The sequence below is a fragment of the Bufo bufo genome, chromosome 7 (genome assembly GCF_905171765.1).
Source record: "Bufo bufo chromosome 7, aBufBuf1.1, whole genome shotgun sequence".
In the NCBI taxonomy this organism is placed as follows: Eukaryota; Metazoa; Chordata; class Amphibia; order Anura; family Bufonidae; genus Bufo; species Bufo bufo.
In genome coordinates, this window is record NC_053395.1 from 235,908,974 (window position 1) to 235,924,601 (window position 15,628).

The following is a 15,628-nucleotide window of genomic DNA, read 5'->3' on the forward strand; positions in this document are numbered from 1 at the left end:
CTAGTACATCTAATATGTGATATATTCTACATCCAGATCTCATCTCCGGTAATCTAGTACATGTAATATGTGATATATTCTACATCCAGATCTCATCTCCGGTAATCTAGTACATGTAACGTGATATATTCTACATCCAGATCTCATCTCTGGTAATCTAGTACATTTAACATGTGATATATTTTACATCCAGATCTCATCTCCTGTAATCTAGTACATGTAATGTGATATATTCTACATCCAGATCTCATCTCCAGTAATCTAGTACATGTAACATGTGATATATTCTACATCCAGATCTCATCTCCGGTAATCTAGTACATGTAGCGACTGATATATTCTACGTCCAGATCTCCTCTCCGGTAATCTAGTACATGTAAAATATATCACATGTTACATCCAGATCTCATCTCCGGTAATCTAGTACATGTAACGTGTGATATACTCCTCTACGTCCAGATCTCATCTCCGGTAATCTAGTACATGTAACGTGTGATATACTCCTCTACGTCCAGATCTCATCTCCGGTAATCTAGTACATCTAATGTGTGATATATTCTACATCCAGATCTCATCTCCGGTAATCTAGTACATCTAATGTGTGATATATTCTACATCCAGATCTCATCTCCGGTAATCTAGTACATGTAGCGACTGATATATTCTACGTCCAGATCTCCTCTCCGGTAATCTAGTACATGTAAAATATATCACATGTTACATCCAGATCTCATCTCCGGTAATCTAGTACATGTAACGTGTGATATACTCCTCTACGTCCAGATCTCATCTCCGGTAATCTAGTACATGTAACGTGTGATATACTCCTCTACGTCCAGATCTCATCTCCGGTAATCTAGTACATCTAATGTGTGATATATTCTACATCCAGATCTCATCTCCGGTAATCTAGTACATCTAATGTGTGATATATTCTACATCCAGATCTCATCTCCGGTAATCTAGTACATGTAACATGTGATATATTCTACCTCCAGATCTCATCTCCGGTAATCTAGTACATGTAACATGTGATATATTTTACATCCAGATCTCATCTCCGGTAATCTAGTACATCTAATATGTGATATATTCTACATCCAGATCTCATCTCCGGTAATCTAGTACATGTAATATGTGATATATTCTACATCCAGATCTCATCTCCGGTAATCTAGTACATGTAACGTGATATATTCTACATCCAGATCTCATCTCTGGTAATCTAGTACATTTAACATGTGATATATTTTACATCCAGATCTCATCTCCTGTAATCTAGTACATGTAATGTGATATATTCTACATCCAGATCTCATCTCCAGTAATCTAGTACATGTAACATGTGATATATTCTACATCCAGATCTCATCTCCGGTAATCTAGTACATGTAGCGACTGATATATTCTACGTCCAGATCTCCTCTCCGGTAATCTAGTACATGTAAAATATATCACATGTTACATCCAGATCTCATCTCCGGTAATCTAGTACATGTAACGTGTGATATACTCCTCTACGTCCAGATCTCATCTCCGGTAATCTAGTACATGTAACGTGTGATATACTCCTCTACGTCCAGATCTCATCTCCGGTAATCTAGTACATCTAATGTGTGATATACTCTACGTCCAGATCTCATCTCCGGTAATCTAGTACATCTAATGTGTGATATATTCTACATCCAGATCTCATTTCCGGTAATCTAGTACATCTAATATGTGATATTACTATACACCCAGATCTCATCTCCGGTAATCTAGTACATGTAACGTGTGATATATTCTACATCCAGATCTCATCTCCGGTAATCTAGTACATCTAATGTGTGATATATTCTACATCCAGATCTCATCTCCAGTAATCTAGTACATGTAACGTGTGATATTACTATACACCCAGATCTCATCTCCGGTAATCTAGTACATGTAACATGTGATATATTCTACATCCAGATCTCATCTCCGGTAATCTAGTACATGTATCATGTGATATACTCTACATCCAGATCTCATCTCCGGTAATCTAGTACATGTAACGTGATATATTTTACATCCAGATCTCATCTCCGGTAATCTAGTACATGTAACGTGATATATTTTACATCCAGGTCTCATCTCCGGTAATCTAGTACATGTAACGTGATATATTCTACATCCAGATCTTATCTCCGGTAATCTAGTACATGTAACATGATATATTCTACATCCAGATTTCATCTCCGGTAATCTAGTACATGTAACATGTGATATATTCTACATCCTGATCTCATCTCCGGTAATCTAGTACATGTAACATGATATATTCTACATCCAGATTTCATCTCCGGTAATCTAGTACATGTAACATGATATATTCTACATCCAGATCTCATCTCCGGTAATCTAGTACATGTAACATGTGATATATTCTACATCCAGATTTCATCTCCGGTAATCTAGTACATGTAACATGATATATTCTACATCCAGATTTCATCTCCGGTAATCTAGTACATGTAACATGTGATATATTCTACATCCTGATCTCATCTCCGGTAATCTAGTACATGTAACGTGTGATATATTCTACATCCAGATTTCATCTCCGGTAATCTAGTGCATGTAATATGTGATATATTCTACATCCAGATCTCATCTCCGGTAATCTAGTACATGTAACATGTGATATATTCTACATCCTGATCTCATCTCCGGTAATCTAGTACATGTAACGTGTGATATATTCTACATCCAGATCTTATCTCCGGTAATCTAGTACATGTAATGTGATATATTCTACATCCAGATCTCATCTCCGGTAATCTAGTACATGTAGCGACTGATATATTCTACGTCCAGATCTCATCTCCGGTAATCTAGTACATCTAATGTGTGATATATTCTACGTCCAGATCTCATCTCCGGTAATCTAGTACATGTAACGTGATATTACTATACATCCAGATCTCATCTCCGGTAATCTAGTACATCTAATATGTGATATACTCTACATCCAGATCTCATCTCCGGTAATCTAGTACGTCTAATATGTGATATACTCTACGTCCAGATCTCATCTCCGGTAATCTAGTACATCTAACGTGTGATATACTCTACATCCAGATCTCATCTCCGGTAATCTAGTACATCTAACTTGTGATATACTCCTCTACCTCCAGTTCTCATTTCCGGTAATCTAGTACATGTAACGTGTGATATATTCTACGTCCAGCTCTCATCTCCGGTAATCTAGTACATGTAACGTGATATTACTATACACCCAGATCTCATCTCCGGTAATCTAGTACATCTAACGTGTGATATACTCCTCTACATCCAGATCTTATCTCCGGTAATCTAGTACATGTAACGTGTGATATATTCTACGTCCAGATCTCATCTTCGGTAATCTAGTACATGTAACGTGATATTACTATACACCCAGATCTCATCTCCGGTAATCTAGTACATCTAACGTGTGATATACTCCTCTACATCCAGATCTCATCTCCGGTAATCTAGTACATGTAACGTGTGATATATTCTACGTCCAGATCTCATCTTCGGTAATCTAGTACATCTAACATGTGATATACTCTACATCCAGATCTCATCTCCGGTAATCTAGTACATGTAACGTGTGATATATTCTACCTCCAGATCTCATCTCCGGTAATCTAGTAAATCTAATATGTGATATACTCTACATCCAGATCTCATCTCGGGTAATCTAGTACATCTAATGTGTGATATATTCTACATCCAGATCTCATCTCTGGTAATCTAGTACATGTAACATGTGATATATTCTATATCCAGATCTCATCTCCGGTAATCTAGTACATGTAACATGTGATATATTTTACATCCAGATCTCATCTCCGGTAATCTAGTACATCTAATGTGTGATATATTCTCTATCCAGATCTCATCTCTGGTAATCTAGTACATGTAACATGTGATATTACTATACACCCAGATCTCATCTCCGGTAATCTAGTACATCTAATGTGTGATATACTCCTCTACATCCAGATCTCATTTCCGGTAATCTAGTACATCTAATATGTGATATACTCCTCTACACCTAGATCTCATCTCCGGTAATCTAGTACATTTAACGTGTGATATACTCTACGTCCAGATCTCATCTCGGGTAATCTAGTACATCTAATGTGTGATATACTCTACATCCAGATCTCATCTCCGGTAATCTAGTACATCTAATATGTGATATACTCTACGTCCAGATCTCATCTCCGGTAATCTAGTACATGTAACATGTGATATACTCTACGTCCAGATCTCATCTCAGGTAATCTAGTACATGTAAAGTGTGATATACTCTACATCCAGATCTCATCTCTGGTAATCTAGTACTCCTAATGTGTGATATACTCTACGTCCAGATCTCATCTCCGGTAATCTAGTACATGTAATGTGTGATATACTCCTCTACCTCCAGATCTCATCTCCGGTAATCTAGTACATCTAATGTGTGATATACTCTACATCCAGATCTCATCTCCGGTAATCTAGTACATCTAATGTGTGATATACTCTACACCCAGATCTCATCTCCGGTAATCTAGTACATGTAACATGTGATATTACTATACACCCAGATCTCATCTCCGGTAATCTAGTACATGTAACATGTGATATTACTATACACCCAGATCTCATCTCCGGTAATCTAGTACATGTAACATGTGATATTACTATACTCCCAGATTTGGTGTGCTCGGCTAATCTCTATATGTTTGGTGTGTCACATATTCGTCTTCACAGCGATATGTTGGCACCTCAGCCCTTTATTTGTGTTAACCCCTTGGATCCTTGTGTAGTGGATGAGCCCCTCGTCTACCATTTGTTCAGGGCGCTGCCTCTGTGTTCGGCCCATTGGCTCATGCTTTGTATTTCCATCTTTAGCTGTAAAGAAGCCGCGTGTTCGCTTCAGTAACCTGATGGAAGTGCGGCAGCTCCCATCAAGTCAAGCTCTTGAAGCCAAATTATCCCGTATGTCGCACCCGCCAGTCCGAGACAGTGAGCCAGGGCTACGAACGAGCGGGAAGTTCTCCGTCTGCGAAGTAGCCAAGATCAGCTTCTTCTTCTGTTTTGTGGTAAGGGCTTGCAGTGTTCTCCTGAGCCTCGGGGAGATGTTGTGCTTCTGAATGGCATCCTCCCGGTCAGTCTGGCTCTAGCGCTTCTCTCTGACCAGCCACTGTTTCTTCCTTCCTCTACCCAGTGGTTCTTGGCCAATTATTCCTATCAGGAGGCCCTATCGGATACGCAGGTCGCCATTGTGAACATCATCTCCTCCACATCAGGTGGTTTCCCATTTTACTCCTCATTGCTGGGCGACCATGGTGAGTTTCTGCATGGCCAGTGGGGGCGCCATTGTTCTGAACTTCTCACTCTTTATTTCAGGTCTGTTCACACTGATCCTGGCGTCCATCTTTCCCAGTAACAGCGGCGACCGCTTCACTCTCTCCAAGTTTCTGGCTGTTGTTTTAAGGTGAATGGAGGCTAAGTTTATACTGACCGCCATATTAGCGTTGCCTGCTGTCACCCTGATGTCACGGTCTCCCTTCTTTCTCATTCACAGTATTGGTGGTGTGGTGCTCGTCAGCTTATCAGGACCTGAAGACTCCAGAGATCAAGACACGATCGGTAACGTGCCTGATGACATGGAACATCTGCTGGCATTTCCATTAGATCCTACCTTGTGATCAGACCTCCTCTGTGATCTTGTCTGTATATAGAGACCGTACTGTGTAGACAGGGGATCCCTATCCTGCTCAATAGTAGATCCCCATCAGACCTCCCCTATGATCTTGTGGATCCCTGTCCTGCTCCATAGTAGACCCCCCATCAGACCTCCTCTGTGATCTTGTCTGTATATAGAGACCGTACAGTGTACACATTGGATCCCTATCCTGCTCAATAGTAGATCCCCATCAGAACTCCCCTATGATCTTGTGGATCCCTGTCCTGCTCCATAGTAGACCCCGGCCATCAGACCCCCTCTGTGATCTTGTCTGTATATAGAGACCGTACTGTGTACACATTGGATCCCTATCCTGCTCAATAGTAGATCCCCATCAGACCTCCCCTATGATCTTGTGGATCCCTGTCCTGCTCCATAGTAGACCCCGGCCATCAGACCCCCTCTGTGATCTTGTCTGTATATAGAGACCGTACTGTGTACACATTGGATCCCTATTCTGCTCAATAGTAGATCCCCATCAGACCTCCCCTATGATCTTGTGGATCCCTGTCCTGCTCCATAGTAGACCCCGGCCATCAGACCTCCTCTATAATCTTGTCTGTATATAGAGACCGTACTGTGTACACATTGGATCCCTATCCTGCTCAATAGTAGATCCCCATCAGACCTCCTCTATGATCTTGTGGATCCCTGTCCTGCTCCATAGTAGACCCCCCATCAGACCTCCTCTGTGATCTTGTCTGTATATAGAGACCGTACTGTGTAGACAGGGGATCCCTATCCTGCTCAATAGTAGATCCCCATCAGACCTCCCCTATGATCTTTTGGATCCCTGTCCTGCTCCATAGTAGACCCCCCCATCAGACCTCCTCTGTGATCTTGTCTGTATATAGAGACCGTACTGTGTAGACAGGGGATCCCTATCCTGCTCAATAGTAGATCCCCATCAGACCTCCCCTATGATCTTGTGGATCCCTGTCCTGCTCCATAGTAGACCCCCCATCAGACCTCCTCTGTGATCTTGTCTGTATATAGAGACCGTACAGTGTACACATTGGATCCCTATCCTGCTCAATAGTAGATCCCCATCAGAACTCCCCTATGATCTTGTGGATCCCTGTCCTGCTCCATAGTAGACCCCGGCCATCAGACCCCCTCTGTGATCTTGTCTGTATATAGAGACCGTACTGTGTACACATTGGATCCCTATCCTGCTCAATAGTAGATCCCCATCAGACCTCCCCTATGATCTTGTGGATCCCTGTCCTGCTCCATAGTAGACCCCGGCCATCAGACCCCCTCTGTGATCTTGTCTGTATATAGAGACCGTACTGTGTACACATTGGATCCCTATCCTGCTCAATAGTAGATCCCCATCAGACCTCCTCTATGATCTTGTGGATCCCTGTCCTGCTCCATAGTAGACCCCCCCATCAGACCTCCTCTGTGATCTTGTCTGTATATAGAGACTGTACTGTGTACACATTGGATCCCTATCCTGCTCAATAGTAGATCCCCATCAGACCTCCTCTATGATCTTGTGGATCCCTGTTCTGCTCCATAGTAGACCCCCCCATCAGACCCCCTCTATGATCTTGTCTGTATATAGAGACCGTACTGTGTACACATTGGATCCCTATCATGCTCAATAGTAGATCCCCATCAGACCTCCCCTATGATCTTGTGGATCCCTGTCCTGCTCCATAGTAGACCCCGGCCATCAGACCTCCTCTATAATCTTGTCTGTATATAGAGACCGTACTGTGTACACATTGGATCCCTATCCTGCTCAATAGTAGATCCCCATCAGACCTCCCCTATGATCTTGTGGATCCCTGTCCTGCTCCATAGTAGACCCCCCCATCAGACCCCCTCTATGATCTTGTCTGTATATAGAGACCGTACTGTGTAGACAGGGGATCCCTATCCTGCTCAATAGTAGATCCCCATCAGACCTCCCCTATGATCTTGTGGATCCCTGTCCTGCTCCATAGTAGACCCCGGCCATCAGACCTCCTGTATGATCTTGTCTGTATATAGAGACCGTACTGTGTAGACAGGGGATCCCTATCCTGCTCAATAGTAGATCCCCATCAGACCTCCCCTATGATCTTGTGGATCCCTGTCCTGCTCCATAGTAGACCCCGGCCATCAGACCTCCTGTATGATCTTGTCTGTATATAGAGACCGTACTGTGTAGACAGGGGATCCCTATCCTGCTCAATAGTAGATCCCCATCAGACCTCCTCTATGATCTTGTGGATCCCTGTCCTGCTCTATAGTAGACCCCGGCCATCAGACCTCCTGTATGATCTTGTCTGTATATAGAGACCGTACTGTGTAGACAGGGGATCCCTATCCTGCTCAATAGTAGATCCCCATCAGACCTCCCCTATGATCTTGTGGATCCCTGTCCTGCTCCATAGTAGACCCCCCCATCAGACCTCCTCTGTGATCTTGTCTGTATATAGAGACCGTACTGTGTACACATTGGATCCCTATCCTGCTCAATAGTAGATCCCCATCAGACCTCCTCTATGATCTTGTGGATCCCTATCCTGCTCAATAGTAGATCCCCATCAGATCTCCTCTATGATCTTGTGGATCCCTGTCCTGCTCCATAGTAGACCCCGGCCATCAGACCTCCTGTATGATCTTGTCTGTATATAGAGACCGTACTGTGTACACATTGGATCCCTATCCTGCTCAATAGTAGATCCCCATCAGACCTCCTCTATGATCTTGTGGATCCCTGTCCTGCTCCATAGTAGACCCCCCCATCAGACCTCCTCTGTGATCTTGTCTGTATATAGAGACTGTACTGTGTACAGATTGGATCCCTATCCTGCTCAATAGTAGATCCCCATCAGACCTCCCCTATGATCTTGTGGATCCCTGTCCTGCTCCATAGTAGACCCCCCCATCAGACCTCCTCTGTGATCTTGTCTGTATATAGAGACCGTACTGTGTACACATTGGATCCCTATCCTGCTCAATAGTAAATCCCCATCAGACCTCCCCTATGATCTTGTGGATCCCTGTCCTGCTCCATAGTAGACCCCCCCATCAGACCCCCTCTATGATCTTGTCTGTATATAGAGACCGTACTGTGTACACATTGGATCCCTATCCTGCTCAATAGTAGATCCCCATCAGACCTCCCCTATGATCTTGTGGATCCCTGTCCTGCTCCATAGTAGACCCCGGCCATCAGACCTCCTGTATGATCTTGTCTGTATATAGAGACCGTACTGTGTAGACAGGGGATCCCTATCCTGCTCAATAGTAGATCCCCATCAGACCTCCCCTATGATCTTGTGGATCCCTGTCCTGCTCCATAGTAGACCCCCCCATCAGACCCCCTCTATGATCTTGTCTGTATATAGAGACCGTACTGTGTACACATTGGATCCCTATCCTGCTCAATAGTAGATCCCCATCAGACCTCCCCTATGATCTTGTGGATCCCTGTCCTGCTCCATATTAGACCCCCCCATCAGACCTCCTCTGTGATCTTGTCTGTATATAGAGACCGTACTGTGTACACATTGGATCCCTATCCTGCTCAATAGTAGATTCCCATCAGACATCCCCTATGATCTTGTGGATCCCTGTCCTGCTCCATAGTAGACCCCCCCATCAGACCCCCTCTATGATCTTGTCTGTATATAGAGACTGTACTGTGTACACATTGGATCCCTATCCTGCTCAATAGTAGATCCCCATCAGATCTCCTCTATGATCTTGTGGATCCCTGTCCTGCTCCATAGTAGACCCCCCCATCAGACCTCCTCTGTGATCTTGTCTGTATATAGAGACCGTACTGTGTAGACAGGGGATCCCTATCCTGCTCAATAGTAGATCCCCATCAGACCTCCCCTATGATCTTGTGGATCCCTGTCCTGCTCCATAGTAGACCCCCCCATCAGACCCCCTCTATGATCTTGTCTGTATATAGAGACTGTACTGTGTAGACAGGGGATCCCTATCCTGCTCAATAGTAGATCCCCATCAGATCTCCTCTATGATCTTGTGGATCCCTGTCCTGCTCCATAGTAGACCCCGGCCATCAGACCTCCTCTGTGATCTTGTCTGTATATAGAGACCGTACTGTGTAGACAGGGGATCCCTATCCTGCTCAATAGTAGATCCCCATCAGACCTCCCCTATGATCTTGTGGATCCCTGTCCTGCTCCATAGTAGACCCCCCCATCAGACCTCCTCTGTGATCTTGTCTGTATATAGAGACCGTACTGTGTACACATTGGATCCCTATCCTGCTCAATAGTAGATCCCCATCAGATCTCCTCTATGATCTTGTGGATCCCTGTCCTGCTCCATAGTAGACTCCGGCCATCAGACCTCCTGTATGATCTTGTCTGTATATAGAGACCGTACTGTGTACACATTGGATCCCTATCCTGCTCAATAGTAGATCCCCATCAGACCTCCCCTATGATCTTGTGGATCCCTGTCCTGCTCCATAGTAGACCCCCCCATCAGACCTCCTGTATGATCTTGTCTGTATATAGAGACCGTACTGTGTACACATTGGATCCCTATCCTGCTCAATAGTAGATCCCCATCAGACCTCCCCTATGATCTTGTGGATCCCTGTCCTGCTCCATAGTAGACCCCGGCCATCAGACCTCCTCTGTGATCTTGTCTGTATATAGAGACCGTACTGTGTAGACAGGGGATCCCTATCCTGCTCAATAGTAGATCCCCATCAGACCTCCCCTATGATCTTGTGGATCCCTGTCCTGCTCCATAGTAGACCCCGGCCATCAGACCTCCTCTGTGATCTTGTCTGTATATAGAGACCGTACAGTGTACACATTGGATCCCTATCCTGCTCCATGGTAGATCCCCATCAGACCTCCCCTATGATCTTGTGGATCCCTGTCCTGCTCCATAGTAGACCCCGGCCATCAGACCTCCTCTGTGATCTTGTCTGTATATAGAGACCGTACTGTGTACACATTGGATCCCTATCCTGCTCAATAGTAGATCCCCATCAGACCTCCCCTATGATCTTGTGGATCCCTGTCCTGCTCCATATTAGACCCCCCCATCAGACCTCCTCTGTGATCTTGTCTGTATATAGAGACCGTACTGTGTACACATTGGATCCCTATCCTGCTCAATAGTAGATTCCCATCAGACATTTCCTATGATCTTGTGGATCCCTGTCCTGCTCCATAGTAGACCCCCCCATCAGACCCCCTCTATGATCTTGTCTGTATATAGAGACCGTACTGTGTAGACAGGGGATCCCTATCCTGCTCAATAGTAGATCCCCATCAGATCTCCTCTATGATCTTGTGGATCCCTGTCCTGCTCCATAGTAGACCCCGGCCATCAGACCTCCTCTGTGATCTTGTCTGTATATAGAGACCGTACTGTGTAGACAGGGGATCCCTATCCTGCTCAATAGTAGATCCCCATCAGACCTCCCCTATGATCTTGTGGATCCCTGTCCTGCTCCATAGTAGACCCCGGCCATCAGACCTCCTCTGTGATCTTGTCTGTATATAGAGACCGTACTGTGTAGACAGGGGATCCCTATCCTGCTCAATAGTAGATCCCCATCAGACCTCCTCTTTGATCTTGTGGATCCCTGTCCTGCTCCATAGTAGACCCCCCCATCAGACCTCCTCTGTGATCTTGTCTGTATATAGAGACCGTACTGTGTACACATTGGATCCCTATCCTGCTCAATAGTAGATCCCCATCAGACCTCCTCTATGATCTTGTGGATCCCTGTCCTGCTCCATAGTAGACCCCCCCCATCAGACCTCCTCTGTGATCTTGTCTGTATATAGAGACCGTACTGTGTACACATTGGATCCCTATCCTGCTCAATAGTAGATCCCCATCAGACCTCCCCTATGATCTTGTGGATCCCTGTCCTGCTCCATAGTAGACCCCGGCCATCAGACCTCCTCTGTGATCTTGTCTGTATATAGAGACTGTACTGTGTACACATTGGATCCCTATCCTGCTCCATGGTAGATCCCCATCAGACCTCTCCTATGATCTTGTGGATCCCTGTCCTGCTCCATAGTAGACCCCCCCATCAGACCCCCTCTATGATCTTGTCTGTATATAGAGACCGTACTGTGTAGACAGGGGATCCCTATCCTGCTCAATAGTTGATCCCCATCAGACCTCCTCTATGATCTTGTGGATCCCTGTCCTGCTCCATAGTAGACCCCGGCCATCAGACCTCCTGTATGATCTTGTCTGTATATAGAGATCGTACTGTGTACACATTGGATCCCTATCCTGCTCAATAGTTGATCCCCATCAGACCTCCCCTATGATCTTGTGGATCCCTGTCCTGCTCCATAGTAGACCCCGGCCATCAGACCTCCTCTATAATCTTGTCTGTATATAGAGACCGTACTGTGTAGACAGGGGATCCCTATCCTGCTCAATAGTAGATCCCCATCAGACCTCCTCTATGATCTTGTGGATCCCTGTCCTGCTCCATAGTAGACCCCGGCCATCAGACCTCCTCTGTGATCTTGTCTGTATATAGAGACCGTACTGTGTAGACAGGGGATCCCTATCCTGCTCAATAGTTGATCCCCATCAGACCTCCTCTATGATCTTGTGGATCCCTGTCCTGCTCCATAGTAGACCCCGGCCATCAGACCTCCTCTATGATCTTGTCTGTATATAGAGACCGTACTGTGTAGACAGGGGATCCCTATCCTGCTCAATAGTAGATCCCCATCAGACCTCCCCTATGATCTTGTGGATCCCTGTCCTGCTCCATAGTAGACCCCGGCCATCAGACCTCCTGTATGATCTTGTCTGTATATAGAGACCGTACTGTGTACACATTGGATCCCTATCCTGCTCAATAGTAGATCCCCATCAGATCTCCTCTATGATCTTGTGGATCCCTGTCCTGCTCCATAGTAGACCCCGGCCATCAGACCTCCTCTGTGATCTTGTCTGTATATAGAGACCGTACTGTGTAGACAGGGGATCCCTATCCTGCTCAATAGTAGATCCCCATCAGACCTCCTCTATGATCTTGTGGATCCCTGTCCTGCTCCATAGTAGACCCCGTCCATCAGACCTCCTGTATGATCTTGTCTGTATATAGAGACCGTACTGTGTACACATTGGATCCCTATCCTGCTCAAAAGTAGATCCCCATCAGACCTCCCCTATGATCTTGTGGATCCCTGTCCTGCTCCATAGTAGACCCCCCCATCAGACCTCCTGTATGATCTTGTCTGTATATAGAGACCGTACTGTGTAGACAGGGGATCCCTATCCTGCTCAATAGTAGATCCCCATCAGACCTCCCCTATGATCTTGTGGATCCCTGTCCTGCTCCATAGTAGACCCCCCCATCAGACCCCCTCTATGATCTTGTCTGTATATAGAGACTGTACTGTGTACACATTGGATCCCTATCCTGCTCAATAGTAGATCCCCATCAGATCTCCTCTATGATCTTGTGGATCCCTGTCCTGCTCCATAGTAGACCCCCCCATCAGACCTCCTCTGTGATCTTGTCTGTATATAGAGACCGTACTGTGTACACATTGGATCCCTATCCTGCTCAATAGTAGATCCCCATCAGACATCCCCTATGATCTTGTGGATCCCTGTCCTGCTCCATAGTAGACCCCCCCATCAGACCCCCTCTATGATCTTGTCTGTATATAGAGACCGTACTGTGTAGACAGGGGATCCCTATCCTGCTCAATAGTAGATCCCCATCAGACCTCCCCTATGATCTTGTGGATCCCTGTCCTGCTCCATAGTAGACCCCGGCCATCAGACCTCCTCTGTGATCTTGTCTGTATATAGAGACCGTACTGTGTAGACAGGGGATCCCTATCCTGCTCCATGGTAGATCCCCATCAGACCTCCCCTATGATCTTGTGGATCCCTGTCCTGCTCCATAGTAGACCCCCCCATCAGACCTCCTCTGTGATCTTGTCTGTATATAGAGACCGTACTGTGTACACATTGGATCCCTATCCTGCTCAATAGTAGATCCCCATCAGACATCCCCTATGATCTTGTGGATCCCTGTCCTGCTCCATAGTAGACCCCCCCATCAGACCCCCTCTATGATCTTGTCTGTATATAGAGACCGTACTGTGTAGACAGGGGATCCCTATCCTGCTCAATAGTAGATCCCCATCAGACCTCCCCTATGATCTTGTGGATCCCTGTCCTGCTCCATAGTAGACCCCGGCCATCAGACCTCCTCTGTGATCTTGTCTGTATATAGAGACCGTACTGTGTAGACAGGGGATCCCTATCCTGCTCAATAGTAGATCCCCATCAGACCTCCTCTGTGATCTTGTCTGTATATAGAGACCGTACTGTGTAGACAGGGGATCCCTATCCTGCTCCATGGTAGATCCCCATCAGACCTCCCCTATGATCTTGTGGATCCCTGTCCTGCTCCATAGTAGACCCCGCCATCAGACCTCCTGTATGATCTTGTCTGTATATAGAGACCGTACTGTGTAGACAGGGGATCCCTATCCTGCTCAATAGTAGATCCCCATCAGACCTCCTCTATGATCTTGTGGATCCCTGTCCTGCTCCATAGTAGACCCCGGCCATCAGACCTCCTCTGTGATCTTGTCTGTATATAGAGACCGTACTGTGTAGACAGGGGATCCCTATCCTGCTCAATAGTTGATCCCCATCAGACCTCCTCTATGATCTTGTGGATCCCTGTCCTGCTCCATAGTAGACCCCGGCCATCAGACCTCCTCTATGATCTTGTCTGTATATAGAGACCGTACTGTGTAGACAGGGGATCCCTATCCTGCTCAATAGTAGATCCCCATCAGACCTCCCCTATGATCTTGTGGATCCCTGTCCTGCTCCATAGTAGACCCCGGCCATCAGACCTCCTGTATGATCTTGTCTGTATATAGAGACCGTACTGTGTACACATTGGATCCCTATCCTGCTCAATAGTAGATCCCCATCAGATCTCCTCTATGATCTTGTGGATCCCTGTCCTGCTCCATAGTAGACCCCGGCCATCAGACCTCCTCTGTGATCTTGTCTGTATATAGAGACCGTACTGTGTAGACAGGGGATCCCTATCCTGCTCAATAGTAGATCCCCATCAGACCTCCTCTATGATCTTGTGGATCCCTGTCCTGCTCCATAGTAGACCCCGTCCATCAGACCTCCTGTATGATCTTGTCTGTATATAGAGACCGTACTGTGTACACATTGGATCCCTATCCTGCTCAAAAGTAGATCCCCATCAGACCTCCCCTATGATCTTGTGGATCCCTGTCCTGCTCCATAGTAGACCCCCCCATCAGACCTCCTGTATGATCTTGTCTGTATATAGAGACCGTACTGTGTAGACAGGGGATCCCTATCCTGCTCAATAGTAGATCCCCATCAGACCTCCCCTATGATCTTGTGGATCCCTGTCCTGCTCCATAGTAGACCCCCCCATCAGACCCCCTCTATGATCTTGTCTGTATATAGAGACTGTACTGTGTACACATTGGATCCCTATCCTGCTCAATAGTAGATCCCCATCAGATCTCCTCTATGATCTTGTGGATCCCTGTCCTGCTCCATAGTAGACCCCCCCATCAGACCTCCTCTGTGATCTTGTCTGTATATAGAGACCGTACTGTGTACACATTGGATCCCTATCCTGCTCAATAGTAGATCCCCATCAGACATCCCCTATGATCTTGTGGATCCCTGTCCTGCTCCATAGTAGACCCCCCCATCAGACCCCCTCTATGATCTTGTCTGTATATAGAGACCGTACTGTGTAGACAGGGGATCCCTATCCTGCTCAATAGTAGATCCCCATCAGACCTCCCCTATGATCTTGTGGATCCCTGTCCTGCTCCATAGTAGACCCCGGCCATCAGACCTCCTCTGTGA

At 45.9% G+C, this 15,628-nt stretch overlaps 1 protein-coding gene across 2 annotated transcripts in view; it reads left to right on the plus strand.

The window, feature by feature from the left end:
• Positions 1–15,628, plus strand: part of SLC35F5 (solute carrier family 35 member F5) — a 130,428-nt gene that overhangs the window by 64,130 nt on the left and 50,670 nt on the right. For both annotated transcript variants that reach the window (XM_040441874.1, XM_040441875.1), the window contains exons 6-9: positions 4,915–5,105; positions 5,231–5,312; positions 5,413–5,500; positions 5,591–5,655. In XM_040441874.1, the coding sequence (XP_040297808.1) occupies positions 4,915–5,105; positions 5,231–5,312; positions 5,413–5,500; positions 5,591–5,655 (426 nt within the window). The remainder of the gene's footprint in view (positions 1–4,914; positions 5,106–5,230; positions 5,313–5,412; positions 5,501–5,590; positions 5,656–15,628) is intronic.